The sequence below is a fragment of the Sphaerodactylus townsendi genome, linkage group LG09, assembly GCF_021028975.2.
Source record: "Sphaerodactylus townsendi isolate TG3544 linkage group LG09, MPM_Stown_v2.3, whole genome shotgun sequence".
Classification (NCBI taxonomy): domain Eukaryota; kingdom Metazoa; phylum Chordata; class Lepidosauria; order Squamata; family Sphaerodactylidae; genus Sphaerodactylus; species Sphaerodactylus townsendi.
In genome coordinates, this window is record NC_059433.1 from 22333535 (window position 1) to 22356116 (window position 22582).

At 42.0% G+C, this 22582-nt stretch overlaps 1 protein-coding gene across 4 annotated transcripts; it reads left to right on the forward strand.

Annotated features, from left to right (window-relative positions):
• The first annotated feature begins 1177 nt into the window (after window positions 1-1177).
• SLC35B3 (solute carrier family 35 member B3) lies at window positions 1178-21791 on the forward strand. Of its 4 annotated transcripts, none has more exons than XM_048508300.1 (10): window positions 1178-1323; window positions 6569-6826; window positions 8136-8257; window positions 9750-9904; window positions 11853-11960; window positions 13379-13476; window positions 15596-15688; window positions 16119-16230; window positions 19068-19137; window positions 21128-21791. In XM_048508300.1, exons 2-10 carry the CDS (start codon window positions 6626-6628, stop codon window positions 21276-21278), a joined length of 1110 nt encoding a protein of 369 aa, XP_048364257.1. In that variant the 5' UTR covers window positions 1178-1323; window positions 6569-6625; the 3' UTR covers window positions 21279-21791. The 4 variants fall into 4 exon arrangements, with proteins under 4 accessions (XP_048364257.1, XP_048364258.1, XP_048364260.1 ...); XM_048508301.1 differs by having other exon boundaries at window positions 1203-1396; XM_048508303.1 differs by lacking the exon at window positions 1178-1323 and adding an exon at window positions 5239-5410.
• The last annotated feature ends 791 nt before the right edge of the window (window positions 21792-22582 follow it).

Below are 22582 nucleotides of genomic sequence, written 5' to 3' on the forward strand. Positions count from 1 at the left end.
AAAGTTCTTGCTGTTATTAAATGCATTCTATTACAATTGTTGACTCCGATAATAGAAGCACTAGCTCCAAAGTCACTTGAGCAATTGCCTCAACGCTCATTTGTAGTGACATTATTTAGCATTCCCTTTCATTCTCAGTAAATTAAAAACAAATTACATCCAGGAACATCTGTTAACTGCATCTCTGTTGTGAAACTTGGCTTCTCCTACATCTTTCGGATTCATAAGAATCTTTTTCATGTATTGTCGAAGGCTTTCATGGCCGGAATCACTGGGGTGCTGCGTGGTTTCTGGGCTGTATGGCCTCCTCTGAAGATGGCCTCCTCTGAAGATGCCAGCCACAGATGCAGGCGAACCGTCAGGAGAGAATGCTGCTAGAACACAGCCATACAGCCCGGAAACCACACAGCACCCCAATCTTTTTCATTTTAAAAAAAAAAGTCATTTGGAGTTCCATAGAGGACAAAAGCTGTGTATCCAATACTAAAATAGCAGGCACTATTATGATAATAAAACTAGCAAACTACCCTTAAAAATTCAGCCTTAGTATACCTCAAAGCAGCCGAGCCTGTAGCTATCTATAAAAGCCCTGCCTCACACACACATGCAAAGAAATCCAAGACACAGAGCAATATATACACATCCACTATTCCAGGGATAGCCGTATTAAGTCTTTGGCAACAAGAAAACAAACAAGAGGCTTGTGGCACCTTAAAGACTACCTATTTTCTATCCTAGCATAGTTTTTTTCTGTGGATTTCAGTCCATTTTGTTAGAGGCATGAATGTTGTATTTTTTATTTCAAAAAAGCATTCAGCGCATTTGGACATGAATCAATAAAAAAGCGCGGTAAGAACGCAAAAGGGTACATCATGCTTCGCGCACACGGCTTGCAATGCTTGAAAAAACCTCTAAAGTAAGTTAAGGGAGAAAAACATTGTTTTTTCTACTGACGGAAGACTCGAGTTTATTTTTACACAGTGAACCCTTCTGGAGGGAAAAAGGGACCCCACGAAGAGCTGATCGGCTGCGCGATGCAAAGCCGCTTCCACCTGCAGGAAAGGATGCATCGAGCCAGGTGAAGCGACACAGGTGGGCAGAGGCGCCCGGGCAGACGGCGACTCGGGGACCCAGGCAAAGCCAAATGAGCGCCGACAGAGAAGATGCCGGCGGCTGCTCGATGAGCTCGGCGCTCCCCGCCATGTTGGACGCCGGCGTGAGGGGGAGCGGCGGCGGCGGCGGCGGGAGAGCGAGAGGGACCGACTGGCCAGGCTGCCGCTTCTCCCTCCCCCGGCCACGAAGAGGGCGCCGCTCCGGACTCAGGTACTGACAAAGCCTCCCTCTTGGCTGGAGAGGGAGGGGGGAGCGGATGAGGGGCCACTTCCGGAAGATCCTGGTACGTGGGGATGGGCGGGGATCGGGGAGGGTGGGCCACGCCCAGGCGAGGGGGCTGCCCGCTACTTCCTGCTCGGCCTCTTCTTCGCAGAAGGAAGATCCTGACATCAATGTTTCTTTCTTAATATATGTGTTATATATTTTATATATGTATATATGAGATGTGTATGTGTGTGTGTGAGAGAGAGAGGGAGGAGGTGTGTGTGTGATATATCAGATATATCACATACATATAGTATTTATATTACATATAAATAATATTTCTATGATTTTATATGTGTGTGTATATATATATGTGTGAAATATATGTGATACATATCTGTAATAGATGTAATGTGATATATATATCACATTATATCTATTACAAACAGATATGTATCACATATATTTCACGCACTCATATCATATCTCCCTCTCACACATATATTTCTATGGCATCATAGATGACATATACATACATTTGTATGATACTATACATGATATTATGTGTGTAGGAAGCACAATCATAATGAAACAGTCATAAATCAAAGTGATCCAGTTATCCTATCCCCGAGTGTTCTCCCCAGCCTGGCCCGAGCATCTGCCCCATCAATAAATGTAGTAAAGGAGGTGAAAAGGAAAGAGAGGACTTTAGCTAGAGTTGCTAGGTCTGGGTTGGGAAATTCTCAGCTATTTGGAGGTGGAGCCCATGGGTAGGGAGGCCTCAGTCAGGTGTAATGCCACCAAGTCCATCCCCCCCCCCCCCAAAAAGCCATTTTTTCCATGGAAACTAATCTCTAACTTGGAGATCGGTTGTAATAACGGGAGATCTCCAGTTGCCACCTGGAGAATGGAACCCTACATAGCTTAAATGGGCACTGTGGTTCTGAGGCAATCTGGGACTCTTAACTGTGTGATACTAGTTGCTCTCAGTCATAGCATAGGAACTGCTGGCAAAATAGTTGCACAAATTAAAGCCACACATAATTCTTGCAGCATAGGGAAAATGGATTCATTGCATCATTTCTTCACTAAAAAAAATTGGTACATGTCCTAAAACATTTATATAAATATTGTTTCATTTGCAAGGCATGCTGAAATTCTTAATTTCATTCTGTGTTGTCCTGTATTGTGACTAAAAGATATAGTTATTCTTTGTCAATCTATACAGAAGATTGAAATGAAAAAATTAAAATAAAATTTTTTTCCTAGGGATGTCATCCCTTCTATTACCTTTAATGTCACTTTAACTTTTTTTATCAACCATCATAAGAGTTAAATGGGCAAACAAAAGGTAATTGTGATGTCTATCAGTCTCACTATGGGGATGATAATGCTGGCTTACTTCATAGTGCTATTCAAGAAAATGTACATAAAGACCATTAAACAGTAAAAATGCAGTAGCTAATTCTTAGGTATGAAAGCATTCTGTGGCTTAATCTTATTTTGTATGTTGTCATGCCAAAGTAGCTTGTCTTGGCAGAGCATTTAAGGTCAGACCAGAATAAGTTGTTCGCATCATACATATTTATGTTATGCATTTGTTCTGACATTAAGTAGTGTTGATTCAAATGCAGAATCTTTTCTTGAGTACTTGTATTGTGAATATTTGGGAGTTTGCACATGATTATAGCATTTCTTGCACAGTATGGAGTTGTGGTTTGTAGTTGAATCTCACAGGAGAAATGTGTGGTCTGCAGCCAAATAGTTTTCCCCATGGACCTCCCAATGAACTTTTGAATGTTCTGTTTGAGTCTACTTTAGACAACCGTGCAGTTGATCAACCAGCTGATTTTGTTCCTAACGTTTTGCCTGCATCTGTGGCTGGCATCATCAGAGGTGTATCACAGAGAAAAGTCTGTTTCACGTTTCGCCTGCATCTGTGGCTGGCATCATCAGAGGTGTATCACAGAGAAAAGTCTGTTTCACGTTTCGCCTTCATCTGTGGCTGGCATCATCAGAGGTGTATCACAGAGAAAAGTCTGTTTCACGTTTCGCCTGCATCTGTGGCTGGCATCATCAGAGGTGTATCACAGAGAAAAGTCTGTTTCACGTTTCGCCTGCATCTGTGGCTGGCATCATCAGAGGTGTATCACAGAGAAAAGTCTGTTTCACGTTTCGCCTGCATCTGTGGCTGGCATCTTCAGAGGTGTATCACAGAGAAAAGTCTGTTTCACGTTTCGCCTGCATCTGTGGCTGGCATCTTCAGAGGTGTATCACAGAGAAAAGTCTGTTTCACGTTTCGCCTGCATCTGTGGCTAGCATCTTCAGAGGTGTATCACAGAGAAAAGTCTGTTTCATGTGTGAAACAGACTTTTCTCTGTGATACACCTCTGAAGGTGCCAGCCACAGATGCAGGCGAAACGTTAGGAACAAAATCCACCAGACCACGGCCACACAGCACAGAAAACCCACCAGAACCAAATGTATAATAAACAATACTGGAGTTAAACTATCAGTGTTTTCAACCTTATTGCTACATTCACTCTTGAAATTTTTCATCATGCCTTGTATAACCAATCCAGTCCAATCCAAAACCTTTATTAGGCATAAAACCATGTGTGTCAAGAATTCCAAATACAATAAGAAGGTCATTATTGCACATCTTGTAGTACACAGAGTAAAAACATAGCAACAGCTTCCGACTTAGTAGTTTTTAGGGTTGTTTCAACATAATATATGAATGCAGAAGCAGGGGATATTCTGCTGGAAGTGGACACTTTATAAGACTATTGCCTGGTCTGGCAAGTCCTCCTCTATTATGAGACAAGAGTGGCCCAGATCATAGTCTGCAATTCTAACCACTTCAGTACATTGGCTTTTGTGATATGCAAGCCTAGTGGTAACAGTTTGCCTGCTGTTTTCTGCCAGGCCGGCTCCAATGACTCCTCCCTCAAAGGCCAAAACAGCCCTTGAACGGTCCTTGCTCCCGCCCCCTGCTTTCACTGACAGAAACCAATGTGTATACCTTAGCAATCCTGTTTGCTTAGCAACCCTGACAATGGCCACTGGGAAAGCATTTGTTTTTTAAAGCTACAGGTGGGGCTTCTATTATTTGGTGGGTTTTTAACACCAGTGTTGATTTCAACATGCAAAAAGGTTTTTTTTCCCTTTATAAATAGCAAGTATATCATTGAACTAGATACTGACTAAACTTGCAATTTCCACTGATTCACCCATCCTGCTGCAAACACTCTTCATACCGTTCCTTGGGATCTAATATTCTCCAGAAGCAGCATTTTGTGCAGTTTATTGGGCTACACTGGGACTAGGCAGGCTGGGAAGTTCCATTCTACCGATGGAAAATTTAGTCTGGATCCAACCTACCAATTGCTGTTAATTATTATGTGAAAGGTGAGTGTGGTTTGCCCCATCCTATGAGGGAATACTCTCGAGTGGTAATTTTATTTTTAATTTAGATAGCAACCTAATTAATTTTTGTAAAACGCAAGTCACCTTTTTCACAGCCTTGTTTAAATTTTTGTGAAACACAAATCACCTTTTTCACAGCTTTGTTTGATGGTTCTGTGATGCAGCCTCTCTCTGTAGACAATTATAGGTGAATGTTAAGGTAATACTATCTGATTTGTGGTATACCTGTCCAAAACATTGATAAACACTCCTGTATACAGAATGGCCTTTTACTTTGAAAATCTCTTCTTTTATGCTGCTGTCCTACTGTCCTACACTATACAACTGCCCTTTAAGATAAATTACTAATAATAGTAATTTATTGAAGGTAATGAGTGAAACTGGTGATTTTATGCATTAATGCATTTTATACATTATTGAAGGTAATGAGTGAAACTGGTGATTTTATGCTGGAAACAAGACCTAAACCAGGAACTTTCTGCTGTGGTTTGGACTGTAGGTGGCTTTTGGTGACCAGTGTTGGACAGTCCATCTCATAGGCAATTATATATAAGGATTACTAATTACTCGTTCAACAAGCTGCTGATTTGAACGTTTAGAGAGGACTGGCTGAGCAGCATGTTCAGACTGGATGGGCTACTAGTGGACAAACTTACACAGCAAGGTACTCTGCTGAGCACGTGAAGCAATATTGGGTTGGCATCTCCATGTAACATTCTGTGAAATAAACTCCTTCTTTCTTGCATCGTTCCTCCGGTTTGTTTATTTAGCTATTTTCTAATCTGCCCTTTGACTCTACCAAGCCCTTGCAAGTCAGCTTGCAGGAAAAGATGGAAGAAAACAAAATTTTAACTCCTCAAATGTTCCTCCCAAACAAGCAGGCATGAATGTGCACAAAGTTACTTTTGGTCTAAATACAACTAAAAGACTGCAGCTGGGTCAGAGCTGTAGTGAAAGAGGAATTGTTATCTAACATAGGGTGTACTGGATGATTTGCATTGTGTGCCTGTTGCAAAGTTGTAACAGCCATGTTAATTAATCAACTTGAACTGTTTCTTTTCAGACCATTGTACTATAATATGAATGTTGCAGTCAGGAAATGTTGAACTAAGATAGGAGTGTTATATGTGTTAAGAGAGGAAGAAGTTGTCTATGAATTAATACATCTTGCAGCTCATGAAAGCTAAGAATTACCGTATATCATTTCTGTGCATGTACTCACTAGGACAGCCATTCTCAACCAGGGTACCGTGGTACCCTGGGGTGCCGTGAGCATGTCCCAGGGGTACCGCGGCAACACTACCGCGCCCCCCCCCCCTCATTTTTGTGGTGTCTCCCACCGGCGCCAGCAAGGACACGGAGCTGGCCCATGGGGCAGGGCCTGCCACAAGGTCAGTAGCCACCACCACCCCCAGTGCTTCCCTTCACCCTGGGAGGGGAAGGTGGGATGTGTAGCAAGCAGGGGCAATGGGAGGGGAAGGTGGAGGGTGGCGGCAGGGGTACCATGAGATACGAAGAGTGAGGTCAAGGGTACCCTGACCTCGAAAAGGTTGGGAAACACTGCACTAGGATTATATAACTTTGGATGTCAGTAGTGTTATGTTGAATCAAGTTAACCAGCTCTGGAACTTATTTTTGTTATCCTGCTGTAATATAATGATTTGTAATTTACCGGAATTTAAAATATCCTTATACTGTCTTCAAGCAAATAGGGATTTTGTAAATGAATATGTCTTTGGAGGGGGAAAATTTTGCATGGCTTTCATTTGTGGCTTTCATTCACAATGTGAATAACAAAATAATGATTTTGTGTTGTTTTCAGTTTCTAGACAAATAAAGAGAAAACTTCATTATCACCGAATGCAGCAAATGAGGAATCATGGATCTGAAATTCAATTCCTCTCGGAAACATGTATCTATCAGTATACCTTCGAAATCCCAAGTTATGTCACCGCATATCAAATCAGTAGATGATGTGATAGTCCTTGGAATTAATCTCAACAAATTTAGCAAACTTATTCAGTTTTTCATTTGCGTTTCTGGAGTTTTTCTATTTTATCTTATTTATGGATATCTACAGGTATGTGCTATCATTTAATGTTTATAATAACGTATGTATTTCCTTCTGCAGAATTATCAATGTTACCTACAGCATTTTCTTCCTGATGCACAGGCTTCTCCATTCATTTCAGTGTTACAGGATGTTGCGTACCTACAAAGGTATGCAGACCTAACTGGCCCCTCCATTTGTGCAAATGAAGATAACAGAGTTCTGTGAGCATTTTCAGGCATGTTTGAGTCTTCAGGCTGGGGTGCAAATTTAAGTTTATTCAGTTAGTCAAATGATTAATACTGGGAATCAGAAACTGGTTTAATAGATCATAAGACTGCAGCAAGTACTTGGACCATACACATATGTTTGACAAAGACTCTTAATTGGTTGCAGCCCCCCCCCCCCCCGCCTAGTCTGGGATCTTGTTTAACCAGAATATTGATTAGAATTTAACTGTGAAGTTACACATGCCAGCATCGTATTTAGAATGGGGCCTTTGACCGCTGTGTGTGCCAAGCTAGCTTATCAGAGCTAACTCATTATGCTGGTAATTGAATGCAGGGCATTGTAAGCAAGATGCTGGACACATGTATCTTATTTCAGTTCCCCCTGCTTGCTGACATCAATGACAGTCCCAGATTTTCCATGTGAAATAGACCTTCTCTATTGCAGATACACATGTGGACTGTAGAGATGCCAACTATAATTAATTATTATTCCTTTACATTAAGCCAGCTGAACTGCAGAAGAAGGGCTGGTTCTTCTTCTCGCTCTGCTGATACTGCTGACAGTTTTTTTTAAAAAAGACTAATAATGGCCCCTTCCGCACATGCAGAATAATGCACTTTTAATCCACTTTCACAATTGTTTGCAAGTGGATTTTGCTATTCCGCACAGTAAAATCCAGCTGCAAAGTGCATTGAAAGTGGTTTGAAAGTGCATTATTCTGCATGTGCGGAAGGGGCCGATGTTTATTTGATAAAATAGTATCAAATTTTGTTGCATCACAGTGTTGGAATATAAAAGTACCTTCCCTCAGCATGATACAACTGTTGGATCTTATCTGTCATTTCTAGAAACTTGGGCCCCTTCCTGTGGTCTATCTAAGTAGCCCTAGTTTCTAGTCTTGCTTTCTTTAAATGGGAAACGGCTGTTCAAATGTCAAGCACCTGAATCAATACCAAGTGAAAAATAATTTATTTTATCTAATTCTGCATTTTTAAAAAGGGGGAAATCACTGATTGCAAAGACAGAAAGCTTCTGATGAAACTGAGTTCAAAAGTTGCATGCTGATATAAACTAAGTAATATGACTATAGGGTCTTTTTTTTCTCCAGGAACTGATATTTTCAGTGGAGGGGTTTAAGCCTTTTGGATGGTACCTAACTCTAGTGCAATTTGGGTTTTATTCTATTTTTGGACTAATAGAGCTACAGCTTATTCAAGACAAAAGGAGACGGTATGATAATTATTCTCTGTGCCTTAAATTATAAAAACATTAAGTGTGTTAAATTTGACTCCCATCTTAAGGTAGTTTGTTTGACTGTCCAATAAAGCTAAACACAGTTTGCTAAACTGACAGTGCACTCCGAAGCAGAGTTCAGTGAACTTAGAGTTCAGTAAACGACCCACTGGGTATTGTTTTTGACCCTGAAAATGCATTGGGGGCGGGGGGCGCAAGAGCTCTTGGGGCCACAACATTCCTGATCCAGATTGGGGCCTCATAGCAATTTTTAAAGAACTACAACTGCTTCTAAAATGGTGTCAGCACCCATGGATGGATCTTTGGCCACCATCACATTTAGTTTATCTCTTAAATGGACTGAGAAGGGTATAACTTTGCTTGAGACTGTAATGTAAGGTAGAGTCACCTCTTGAGCACAGTCAGTTCCAAACACTGTCTAAACATTGTCCCTGATGTTTTTGTAGGTCCCTTTAAGATACCGGTTGTTATTAACTTGTCAGCAGTTTATGATTTGTGCAAATACAAAAGGATGTGATGTAGAATGACCTCTTAACATGGAAAATTGTGTCATGTGAACTTTAATTGTATCGCAACAAAAATTGCCACATACATTCATACACGCATAAGATTTTTTTATATTGAGAGAGATGCACACCTTTCCCATTTGCTTTGTGTGTAAAATGAACCTTCTTTGCCGGCCTACATAAAATAATTCCAGTAAAATCACATGCTAAGATGTCAAGTGTTTCAGGAAGTCTGTGTGTTGTCAGAAGTACAATGGAAGCCTTTGCTGAAGTTTGGGATCTAGCAGTCTGTTTCAAATACCATTGGTTCTGGCTGGAGGCTTTCCTTCTTGCGTTATTCGAATTTATCACAAGGAGCTGCATTTAGAAAAGGAAAACAGGAAATTTTCTATAGGGAAACATAGGTCACAACTGCATTTTTTTAAAAAAAATGCATACATGTTGAATATATAGGTAGGGTTCAGGAAGTCAAGATTTTGTAGTCAGATTTACCGGAGGCTACTTGGAAGTCCCCAGACTCAAAGTCCAAGTTATTTTGGAACAATCCCATTTGGAGGACCAGAGGGGCTTGTTCCCTGGCTGGAGACAGGGATTGGGTCCTTCTTGCTTTCCTTTCAATAGATTGATATGAGACTCCTATTCCAAAGAATAAGAATAGGTGCACAGTAAACCACGTCTGGTGGATTGTGTTTCTAGTGGTTTGTTTGTTAGCCTCTTCCTGCTTGTTGCTTTAAAAAATGAAAAGTTCTATAACTAGGTAGTTGAATTGTTGTTCAAGATCCTGCGATAGAAAAAAGTCTTTTTCACCATTTCAGATTAAAAATACTTAGATTTCAGCACTTTTATAGATAACTATGAAGGATATCCGCTTTTACTTGTATTTTTTGTTGGTCATAGTATTTAAAGCCTTTTGCTAGTTTTACTGTTTGCTTTCAATACAGAACTTCATTTGTTTTTCCCAGGATCCCAGGCAAAACCTACATGATGATAGCTTTTCTAACAGTGGGAACAATGGGCTTATCAAATACCTCCTTAGGATATCTGAATTATCCTACACAAGTAATCTTCAAGTGCTGTAAACTGATCCCAGTTATGATAGGAGGAGTCTTTATACAAGGTATGCTTTATTCTTGCTTTTTCATGATGCTCATTTCTGTAAATAAACCTTGTGAAGACACGATGGGAGTTTATTTGCAGCTTTGAATAGCTACTATGCTAGATTACACATGGAAGCCATTGAAATCCACAAACACAGAGACAGTTTTAAAAAAAGATTAGAAGGGTTTGGATTTATACCTCCCTTTTTCTCCTGTAAGGAGATTCAGAGGGGCTTACAAATGGCTTTCCCTTCCTCTCCCCACAACAGACACCTTGTGAGGTAGGTGGGATTGAGAGAGTTGTAAAGAACTGTGACTAGCCTAAAGTCATCCAGCGGGCTTTATGTGGAGGAGTGGGGAAACAAATCTGGTTCACCAGGTAAAACTCTGGCACTCATGTGGAGAAGTGGGGAATCAAAACCAGTTCTCCAGATTAGAGTCCACCTTCTCCTAACCACTACACCACACTGGCTACATTGAGCTGGCTCCCAGAGGGTCTGAAAATCAACAAAGCCTGGCTACCAGTACTAAAAAACACCAAAACCAAAAACCAGAGACATTCAAAAGCAATTGTGAATGAACACCCAGACATGCAAATGTGCCTCACCTCCCTGTGAGTTGGAAAAAACATATACCCCACCACACACAATCATTCCACGCTGAGCAACAGGGGAAAACACACTGTGGCGACCTGCCTCCCCTGCCGCCAGCAGGGCCCTTGGGTCTGTCCCACTTATCCCTTCCCAGGCGTTGTCAGGCCCGTCCTCACCCCTGGAGACAGGGTTTTTTCCCTAAGTTGGTTAGTCATTGTAGTCACAGGGTGGGGAGGCCCCTAGCTTTCCTTGCAACTGAGTCCCTCCTCGCCCCCTCTTCCACGGAGTGCTGGGCCTACCCTGTCCCTTCCTTAAGAGGTGGGCCTCTCCACTTCCTCTGGCCTATAGCCTGCTGCAGACTTTCTCTACTCCTTTTCTTTCTCTCTCCACCCTCCTCCTTCCCTGCCTTTTCTTCCCTCTCCTTCCCTTCCATGTCTTTCCTTCCACCCTCCCTTTCTCCCTTTTATTCCTCCCCAGCCCTCAGACCCAATCAGCTTGGTTGCTGCGGGTCCCTCCCCTGGCCCTACCAGACCATGCCCCCTCCTTCTTAGCCTGCGCCCTGCTCTGCTGGCTGAGGCTTAGGCGTTCTCCAGAGGGCGGGGTCAGGCTGGGATCCCCGACGGCCATCTTGGTATCACTGGGTCTCCCCGAGGCTTCGTCTCCCACTTTCGGCGGGGCCGTCGGGCGCAGTGGTGGATGCGTCTTCCCTCGGCCTTCAGGCCCGCGAGGTTGCCCGGTGAGTCGGAGGGACAGACGGGCGGCCGTTGGGGTTTGCACAGGCATTGGTGTCCCCACCAGGAGCTCGTCCCGCCAGCCCCTGACACACACCTTGTCATGATATACCTCTGAAGATGCAAGCCATAGATGCAGGCGAAACATTAGGAGCTAGAAGTACTAGAACACAGAACCATAGCGTGGAAAATCCACAACAGCCCATTGATTCTGTGAAAGCCTTCAATAATTCAATGCTGCTATTCCTCATGCTACCACTGTGGGAGTAGTCTGGGTTCAGTTCCCATCCTGGCCTTTGACCTGAACCTGGCAGCCCTCTTGCCTGACGTACCTGACTGGGAGCTGCCACTGCCACCAATCAGGCATCTCGCCCACTGCCCAGCATACCTACTGACATCAAAGACCAGGTGAGCTGTGCTGTACTTGGGGGCACCAACACTGATGTTTCCAGTAGCCACAATTTGCCAGATACTGCTACTGCTGCCAAACCAGTGGTGAGTCTGGAGCCCAACCCACCATCCCTCCAGCTGCTCACATGGGGCCTGCAGGATGCCTTGATCCTGGCTTCCATGTGCTAAAGAGCAGATGGAAATACCAAACATTCTACTGATTCATCAGTCCTGTTGTTTTCTTTCTTGCATAGGGAAACGTTATAATGTCGCCGATGTTTCTGCCGCAATATGTATGAGTCTGGGCTTGATATGGTTTACTCTTGCTGATAGCACAGTTGCACCAAATTTCAACTTGACAGGTAAAGTCTTAAAGAAACCTGTTCTTTGTCGGAAATGAATGTTTACAGGAATTAAGATTTTTGTGAAAGCGGACATCTAGCTAAAATTTTCTGATTACAACATAGTTTTTTCGTTCCTGCAGTGGCTACACAATTGTGTAGTTTGTGAAGTCATGGCAGCCGTAAACTACCGGGATGTCCTATTGTCAGCTTTTTGGGCTAAGCTAGCAAATCTGGATAATGCTTTATATAATGTTGACCTCTATATAATGTTAGATTTTCTTCTACTACTTTATAATCACATTTAGTGACAGCATTTACACCCAAGTTTGTATGATTCTTAGCCAAAGCATTTTTTGACTCATGTAATTTAATCAAAATTCTTTAAACATTCACATTGTCAAGGGCAAATCTATTTACATGTGACAGTTTTGCCCAAGGTGACAAAACTGTGCTTGGAGGTTAAACGGAACTTGTAATTTTTGCTGATACAAATGTTATAAACATAAAAGCTGAGTGAGTTTAAAGTATTGGCTCTTGAACAATATTACCAGTAGTGTGTCCGGCAGACATTGGAAAATTAGATTTAAAGCTCTTTTAATAGCATTGAAGAACATGGAAAACATTATTGTGCAAAAGGGAAAAATAAACCTAAAGAAACACACAGTACTAAGAATTCTGTTCATACATTAAATACATTGACAGCAAAGACAGTAATGACTGCTTCCTTGGACCTTGGAAGAATATACATTCTGAAATGCAGGGGGGGGGGAGTGATGACAATAAGAGTTTCTGTCCAATCCCCCCCCCCCCCCCGGTTTGTCTACAATAGCAAAGATGATCTATCAAAACCTGAGAAGACAGCGTAATTTTAAAAAGGCTTTAAGAGGTCTTTCGTGGGTTCCGCCTTCCATTGCACCATTTATCATCCCTCACACCATTTGTACACATTAGATACTCCTCTGTAATAATTAAAAGTATGCAAGTGATAATGAAATATAGGAAATGGTGATGAAATATATAGGAAATGGCCTTGCTTCTTTTTAGAAGCCTGGATCCACATCTGTTTTTGCAAAGAACTATGCATGCGTAAGGGACTTTTGTTCTCTGTTGCAAACCCCACCCCAGTTCTCAAACTACAGATAGAATGTGTTAGGAGAGCCATGGTTCAGGACACATTAATTGGACAGTGTTTGTTGCTTTTTTTGTTCTTTAGCTGGAGTGAGGAGAAGGGTTACAGTCCAAGAAGAGAGAAGTGACAAAAACTGGGGGGTGGGGGACAAAAAGGGAAGGAAAATGTCAGTGGGGGGAGGGGGACGGACAAGCCAGAAAAGTCAGTGGGGGACTCAAAATGAATAGGATCCTTCCTGCAGTTTGCTGTTTGTTAACATACTATGTGTTTGAAATGTGTTCCTTTCTCTTTTTTTGCTTCCTTCAAGGTGTGGTCCTTATATCTCTTGCTCTCTGTGCAGACGCAGTGATAGGAAATGTACAGGAAAAAGCTATGAAGTTGCACAATGGATCAAACTCTGAAATGGTAAAAGTTCCATTTTGTATTGTCATTCTGTTAAGTAGGTGTCAGGATATGGAATTCTGGTGCACTGCTGTCTTCTGTGTTAAACTGTGTGACATCCAGTCACTTCTGATTTCTGCTGATCCTATGAATTAACGACCTCCAAAACATCTTACTGTTAACAGCCTTGCTAAAGTCTTACAAACTGAAGGTTCTGGCTTCCTTGATTGAGTCAATCCATCTCTTGTTGGATCTTCCTCTTTTCCTAGCATTATTATCCTTGCCAGTTAATTTTTTTGACAAAATTATGATAGCCTCAGTTTGGTAATTTTAGATTGCAGAGAGAGTTCAGGTTTGATTTGAAATAGAACCCACTTATTTGTCTTTTACCATAATACTCTCCAACACCACATTTCCAATGAATCAACTTTCTTCCTGTCAGCATTCTTCATTGTCAAAATGTTAATTGCTATTGTCATTAATGATCTGATCATGCTCTCAGAAAATCCCTGCCTGCCCATTATTACACTAGTAGTTTTTCCTCTGGCCAAGATGCATAGCACGAGAAACAGAATAAAGTATTTAAAATGCATTGGTTTCCAACATAAATTTATAGAAATTCAGCAATCTAAAGGGGTCTTCTTTGCAACATTAGCAGTTACGTTATCAATTCAAATGCACAACTTCACAAGACATCATTGCATCATTTTATTCTTAGTCTTGCTCAAGCAAGGATTGCTGTCATTGAGTTGTTCGGCTCACTACTCGTGACTATATTTACAGCTTCATAACGTGCATATCTGCATATTTGTCAGAAATATAATTTTCTCCGAAGCTGTGTTGGCAAATGATCACGTGGGGTTAGGATTGCCAGATCCAGGTTGGGAAACTTCTGGAATTTGGGGGTGGAGCTTGGGGAAGACAGAGACTTCAGAGGTGTACAAGCGGGCTACAGAGCCCCCCCCCCCCACGAAGCATCCATTTTCTCCAGGGGACTGATCTCTGTAATTGGAAAATGAGTTGCAATTCTGGGGGATCCCAAGGTCCCACCTGGAAGCAGTTAATTCTACCGGGGGGGCGGGGGGTATAGATTTCATACTTTACTGATAACCATGTAAAGGCCATTCTAGTACTAAAGGGGGCCAAGTACTGTTCACCATTCTCTAAATTGAGTGACTACATTGCAGTCTTAAAATTATTTGGAAATAGCACCATGTAAGTTCAGGTGTGGAGACTCAGAGAACACACTAATTGATGCCATTTTCCTTCGGTGCCATTTCTGATTTAGTGCTAACAAGTGGTTTGAAATGTATGACTTCAGCGTATATTTTTTTGTAATCAGTGTACCCCTGCTTTATTTATTTAAAATGCAGTACTAATTTGAGTGTGTTGCTTTGCTTTCAGATATGAGCAACACTCATTCTTGGTTGTTCCCTGGCCTAACTGTGTATACCTAACCGCAAGTGGGCTACTGTTCTTGTGAACCAAGGCTCTTCATTTTCCAAAGTATTGCATCACACATACATCAGCCTTGGTGCATTAAAGTGCCTTTTGAGTGTGTGGGCATGCATACCAAATACCAACCTCCAGGTGGTAGCTGGAGATATCCTGGGATTACAACCGATCTCCAGGTAATAGAGATCTGTTCACCTGGAGAAAATGGCTGCTTTAGAAGGCGGAGTCTATGGCATTATATAACCCATTGAAGTCCCTCATCAAACCCCACCTTCCTCAACCTCCGTCCCAGTGGTGGGATTCAGCAGGTTCGCACCACTTCAGCAGAACCGGTTATTAACATGGTGCTTGTAAACAACTAGTTGTTAAATTATTTGAATCCCGCCTTCTCCATCCCAAAATCTCTAGGTATCTCCCAGCTTGGAGTTGGCAACCCCACTGTGTTAATTTTCTGTGTTAACACACTGTGTCAGTGTGTTAATTTTCAGATGAAGCGTAGTTAGTCCTTCTGAAACAGAGAGCTCTTCAGTTAATTGTGTGAAATGTCCCAGAATCTGCTAGAGAAGTGTTACTTCCCAAAGTAACAGGTGTTGTTCCATCAAAGGGAATATTCTCACAAAGCACGCGATTTCATGGCCTCTTTAAAATGCAGCAAAATTAAAATAATTTGTTTTTGTAACTATTGCAGGTTTTGTATTCCTATTCAATAGGTTTCCTGTACATTTTGTTGGGACTGACTTGCACTAATGGCTTAACCCCTGCAGTAACGTTTTGTTCAAAGGTAAACACATTAATTTTTTTAATTAAAAGAAAGATACAATTTTTGTTATATACTGTATGGCTACTTGTTTGAAAAAAAAAAACTATTAATGTCGTTTGGCCATCCTTAGCGCTGCTTGAAAGTCGCATGTATTTAAAGTAAGAAACTGATAAGTTGTGTGATTCATCAGCTAATGCCAATTGTTTAGCCTGAAATCTCTTACATGAGGCAACCTCATCAGAAAGTTACATTCGTTTGAAAAGTCAAGTGTGTTTTATAATTTTGTTATTACTTTCTCCATTATTCAATCAGAATTAAATAAAATCATTGAATGCTGAGAGCTTTTCTGTTTTAGTTCAAACAGTTGATTACAAGACTTTATTTCATTTTGCAGTACCTCAGGGTTTATTATTCATTTTCCTAACAATTTTCTTTGTTGTTGCTCTTGCAGCATCCAGCTCAGACATATGGCTACGCATTCTTGTTTTCTTTGACTGGGTATTTTGGAATCTCCTTTGTTCTGGCTTTGATTAAAATCTTTGGGGCTCTCTTGGCTGTCACAGGTACTCCATAATTCATATTTTAGTAGAACTTATTAAAATCCTGCTGTCTGGTCAAATTATTTCTAGTTTATCTACTGCTTTTTGATTTTGTGAATAGTTGTACAGATTCACGTGGCAAAAGGTAAAGTATTTTAGAAGTGTCCAACTTCTGGCTTTGGCCCAGTACTGTCACTTACAAAGGTTGTTTGCACAAAGTTTAGACAATAGTCAGAGTTAAGAGCAGGTGGATTCTAATTTAGAGAATTGGGTTCGATTCCCCACTCCTCCACCTGAGTGGCAGAGGCTTTTCTGGTGAACCAGGTGTATTTCCACACTCCTACATTCCTGCTGGGTGACCTTGGGCTAGTCACAGTTCTTTGGAATTCTCTCAGCCCCACCTACCTCGCAAGATAGGTGTCTGTTGTGGGGAAAGGAAAGGAATTTGTAAGCCAGCTTGAGTCCCCTTACAGGAGAGAAAGGTGGGGTATAAATTCAAACTCTTCTTCTTCAGTTGTCTCCTTTTTAAAACAATAAACCACAATACTCTCAGTTGGTTCCTAACTTTCCTTCAGCTGATCCAAAGGGTATTTGGATACCATTCAGCCAAGATGTCTATTAATCGCCCACTGCCTTTGCAGGCACCCCATGTTGCTCCCAACAGTTCACTGTCTCTGCAAGGAACTGTCTGGGGATGGGGGTGGTGCATAGTAGACTGCACCATGAAAGAGTTCGTCAGCTCCTCTTGTGGTGTTCAGCATTTCCCCATCCTTGCTTTAGGTGAGGACGAATAGTATTATTCTTCTAAATCAGAAAGCCTCAGCTCTGGTTTTAGTTCTGACAACAAACACCTAGGTGACCTTGGACAAACGACTTCACCTTTTTGTGCCTCCATTTTTCATTTTTAAAACTGAGATAAAATATTTAACGCATCCATAAAGAAGTGCTTTGTCTGTCTCTTGGAAGGGAAAAAAAACTTCTGTGTCATAGCTGCCTATTATTTCATTGCAGCGGACTGTAACGTAATGAGACAGATACACAACACAGTGAAAGCCCGGTAAAAGGTCCCATAAAAGGTCTTTGTCACTACAAAATCTTTTGCTGAAGCAGAAAACTAGAAGCCAGGCTGAGCAAAATAATTTTGCTGACCTTGTTGTGCCTGCAAGGGAATTCCACCATGAAGAAGAAGAAGAAGAGTTTGGATTTATATCCCCCCTTTCTCTCCTGCAGGAGACTCAAAGGGGCTTACAATCTCCTTGCCCTTCCCCCCTCACAACAAACACCCTGTGAGGTAGGTGAGGCTGAGAGAGCTCCGAGAAGCTGTGACTAGCCCAAGGTCACCCAGCTGGCTTGTGTGGGAGTGTAACCCTAATCTAAATTCCCCAGATAAGCCTCCACAGCTCAGGCGGCAGAGCTGGGAATCAAACCCGGTTCCTGCAGATTAGATACACGAGCTCTTAACCTCCTATGCCACTGCTGGTCCAATGCATGGTCCCTTAATCCATGAAGTCTGCCTGATAGCACTAAAGCTTAAAAGCGCTGATGAGGGGGAAGCTACCATGATCTGGAGCTGTAGTAACCACCCAGCATGCAGCTGTATTTATTAGGACAGTTGCACAGTTAAATAAATCATCTGCCTTTTAATGAACCAGTCCTTTAAATTTAAATTACTGAATTATTTTCTTATTGTAATGTAAGTACCTCTTTGTGCTAGTTAGGACTTGTGATTTAATATTAATAAATTTTAAAATTAAATTTTTTTCTCAATTCCATATTACAGGCACCACAAAATACAGGAACCACAAAAATAAACACATGTTGCCTTAAATCATAGCTTGGCTGATTTTAAATGCTGCCCACACACACATACCCTATTTAAGCTCACAACTCTTGTATTGGGTAGTTAAGTTACTAGGGATCAATTGTAGTGACTTCCAAGCTGTCATCTCCAGTTCCTTCTCCTTCCGTCTTTCCCTTTGGAGACCATGTATCAGTAGCATTGAAATGAGGGTTACTAGATCCCCACCATTTTGGACCCCCCCTCCCACCAGCACTGTCCAGCTGTTTGGCAAGGGTCTTACCAGACATAAAACGGGGCCTAGACCACAACATCCCCAGCACGATTATGTCACTTCCGGAAGTGACATCATCCTGTCACCAATGACAAGGGAAACGCTCTGGTAATTGGGCAAAACTCTATGATACAAGCAGTTTTTGCCCAAATATCAGAGTGTCTCCCTCATAATTGGAGACATGGTGATGTTGCTTCCAGAAGTGACATCATCATAACATCGCCTAGGTCTCATTCTCCCCCCTCCCCTGGTTGCCATGGTTCCTTAAGGAGGTACCTGGCAACCCTAATTGAAATCCATGGGACTGGCATCTTCAAGCATTTCTCGTATCCTACCACCTGAGGAAGTCTAGCTGATACAGCTGTTACCAGTCATGGTTACAGCATGGTAAAGTTGTTACTAGAATATATTTCCCTTGATAATTGTCCCATACTTATATAGCCAAACCAGGAGACTTTTTCACCATTGCAGATATGAAGCAGGATCTATATGGGCCTCAGTCCAGGGAAAATTACTCCTATTTAAATGCAACTGAAAACAAAAAGACATGTTGCTCCTTGCAAACTTCTTGCACGTTCATTTTATGCAAGCTCAACTAACTTTCTCTGCACCACAGACTGTCTCGTCCATCCATGGCAGCAACATTCAAGATTGACTGAGTTGTGGAGCTGAGGTTTTGTGTTTGAGTAGCTTATCTGTAGAACTCATAAAACCATATCTTAACTGGGCAAGAGTGAATGTTTTTCTGAGCAAGAATGAATGTTTTTTAATGCTTTTCCCCATCTGCAGTAACAACGGGAAGAAAAGCAATGACCATTGTGCTATCCTTTTTGTTTTTTACAAAGCCGTTCACATTCCAGTAAGTATTTGTTACATGTCTATGTTCTATGAATTTGAATATGCTGAAAATTAATATTGTATATTAGTATTATTTCATAACTTCTACTATTATTCTAGCTAGGAAGCTGGAAACTTCTAGCTAGGAAGCTGGAAACTTAAGAACATAAGAACTAGCCTGCTGGATCGGACCAGAGTCCATCTAGTCCAGCACTCTGCTACTCGCAGTGGCCCACCAGGTGCCTTTGGGAGCTCACATGCAGGAGGTGAAAGCAATCGCCTTCTGCTGCTGCTGCTGCTCCGGAGCACCTGGCCTGCTAAGGCATTTGCAATCTCAGATCAAGGTGAATCAAGATTGGTAGCCATAGGGTGCCCCTAAGCCAAACTTAGGGGGACCCAAAAGCTATAAGAGACAACATCCTGCTATGGCCAGGGGTCTGCAACCTGCGGCTCTCCAGATGTTCATGGACTACAATTCCCATCAGCCCCTGCCAGCATGGCCAATTGGTAAGGCTGGCAGGGACTGATGGGAATTGTAGTCCATGAACATCTGGAGAGTCGCAGGTTGCAGACCCCTGTGCTATGCACTTGGGTCCCATCAGTGGAATCTCTGCATTCTGTCTGCAAACAGATGCTTAGTGTTGACCCCTTCCACTTTCTTGTCCAGTTTCTGTGCTAGCAACATAGAAGCCAATAGCAGAAGGTGTTCCTCAGGAATCAGAACCATACAGAAAATTTGGTGATGAATACTGTCAGGGTTCCCTTTTGCTGACCTTGAGGGCAGCAGTGGGGATGAGCCAGATACTTGTCAATGTGGACATATTTCCCATTTATTGTTCAAAGAGACCATTCACTCCCTTTAAACCCACAAGTGTAATGTTTTCTGTTGTCTTGCTTGTGTGTTAAACGGCACCTTATTCCTTTAACGTAACGATTCTGTTCCTTTATAATTCGATCTGTAGCCAATACGTTTGATTAAAGAGTTAGTAAAATTTGGCCTCTTTCTGTGAAGCTGAAAGTGGAATTAGTGTCTGTTGTGTATCTCAGTAAGTTTGAATTGCAAAGTCATAGGAGAGTATTCACCGGGGAAACTATTTGGTCAGTCAAAATGGATTATTTGTAAGAATTTGAAAATGTTCACAGCCATTGTTTGGTAAATAAACAGGCTAAATGTTTACATATTTCTAAATGAAAATTAGGCTGTAGCCCAAGCCCTGATCCTCAGATTGTCTTCTGGGGCTGAATCCATCTAGTTTTTTCCACTAGTGAAAAGGGGAGGAAGAGATCTCCTTCAACCACCAAAAAGCTGTGCGGGGACCTACAAAGACCAAAGCCATGTGGGATGAGGAGAATTGGGTGACGCAGGATGAAAAAGCTGGCTGGATCCGACCCAAGCATCTCTACCCAAGGATCCTGACACTCACACTTCCTGAAAATAAGTTGAACAGTATTGGGGGTGCCCACCCCTCCCCACGCCTTTAAAATAGGCGATCAGTACTGTTGTTCTTATTAGAACACGTGTTCTAATAATAATTCTGATCCTTACCAAGTCTAGCCTTTAATTCTGTTTGAGTGAATGGCGTTTTTTTCAGGGTAGAACATATATCTCAGTCCTCATGTTTGGGAGACTCTAATTTACGTAACAGCAATACACAAGTATGATGGGGAAAAATTAGCAAATATTATGTATCCATGTTGCAATGTAGAGATCGGAGGGGGAGGTGCAATAAATGAATAATCATGAAAAGTATTTTTGCTGTCTACTGCTTTTTCTATTTCCTAGAGCAGGGGTCTGCAACCTGCGGCTCTCCAGATGTTCATGGACTACAATTCCCATCAGCCCCTGCCAGCATGGCCAATTGGGATTTGTAGTCCATGAACATCTGGAGAGCCGCAGGTTGCAGACCTCTGTCCTAGAGTAGTCCAGAGGCGCCAGAGTCATCTTGGTGTGAAGTACATAAACATATGTGGTTGTTTATATGATGCTTTATTTTCTCTTCCCCCTTTTTTAGGTATGTATGGTCAGGCTTTTTAGTTGTCCTGGGCATATTCCTCAATGTTTACAGCAAGAATATGGATAAAATCAGATTGCCATCTATCTGCAGCATCTGGAACAAATCTGCTGAAGAAAGAAAGACAAGGACGTTGTCCCAGACTGTGTAGAACAGTGGCTTGGGCCACGCATTGCACATTCATTTCTGTTCTCACATTGCCATAATCTGGCTGATTCATTTTCCAAAGGGAATTGTTCTCAAACCAAAGGAGCAGGAGGCCTGCTGTCCCTATGTGGACGACTAGAAGTGAACCCATCCGCAATGGCTGTCTCTTTGGAGCCCGTGGACTCTTCCTGTCCTGGGAAAACTCCATTTGACTATGAAGGACAGCAGCTCTTGGTGACCGTCAGCATCCTCACTCCCAAGCGGGTGCAGGGGAAGGACCTATGCGTGATTAACTTGGGCATTTTAATCATAGCAAAGATGGTGCTGCTGAAATCAGTGGGTCTTTGTGTTTTATTTGTCGGCTTGGTTTATTTAAAAGTAATGTATTTGACACTTAATAGAAGTTGATGGGACTCCGATTGACTAAACAGAATGTTTAACTCTGCAAGGTTGTGATTATTACGACATCACTTTTCTTTTTCAATAAATTTTTATGCCTATCCAGGGTTTTCTTAAAGCTTTTGATTAAGTTGTTTTAACTTGGAAGAGTATAATGGAAATCACGCTTTACGAAGACAGGTTTGAGACCAGGGTGGGGGAATCTTTCAGTGTACACACTTTTCCCTTTTTTTCTCTTGTGAATAGCACATCTCGAATAGCTTGATGCACCACACGACTCATTCCTTCACTTTAAAAAAATAGATTCCTGCTATCTATATTGTAGAAATAAGATGCAGGTTGGGTGTGGGATTTTAATTCTGATCTGCATTGAATTGCTTTGTGGAGAATTAGCCGCAGGGTTGGAGCTGTCCATACTGTGCACTTAAAAATGTACTCTGAACCAGGGAAAGACACATTCTACAGTATGTATAGATTAGGAGCCTAATAGCAGCTTGGGAAAGCAGTTTCTATCAGGGAAATGATACTGGGGGGGGGGGGATTAAATAGCAAACCCCCACAAAGGCCATTATTCACTACTGCAGTGTCTGGTTTTTTTTTAACATTAAGGGAAATATCAGAAGATATGATCACAGAGAGCCAGCATATTGTAGTGGTTAAGATCAGCAGACTATAGTCTGGGGAACTGATTTTCATTCCCTCCTCCTCCTCCACATGCACAGTAGACTAATCTGGTGCACCAGATTTGGTGAGCCTCCACATGAAGCCTACTGGGTGACCTTGAACCAGTCACAGTTCTCTCAGAACTCTCTCAGCCCCATCTACCTCTCAAGGTGTCCAGTGTGAGGAGGAGAAGGGAAGGAGTTTGTGAGCTGCTTTGAGACTCCTTACAGTTGAGAAAGCTGGGTA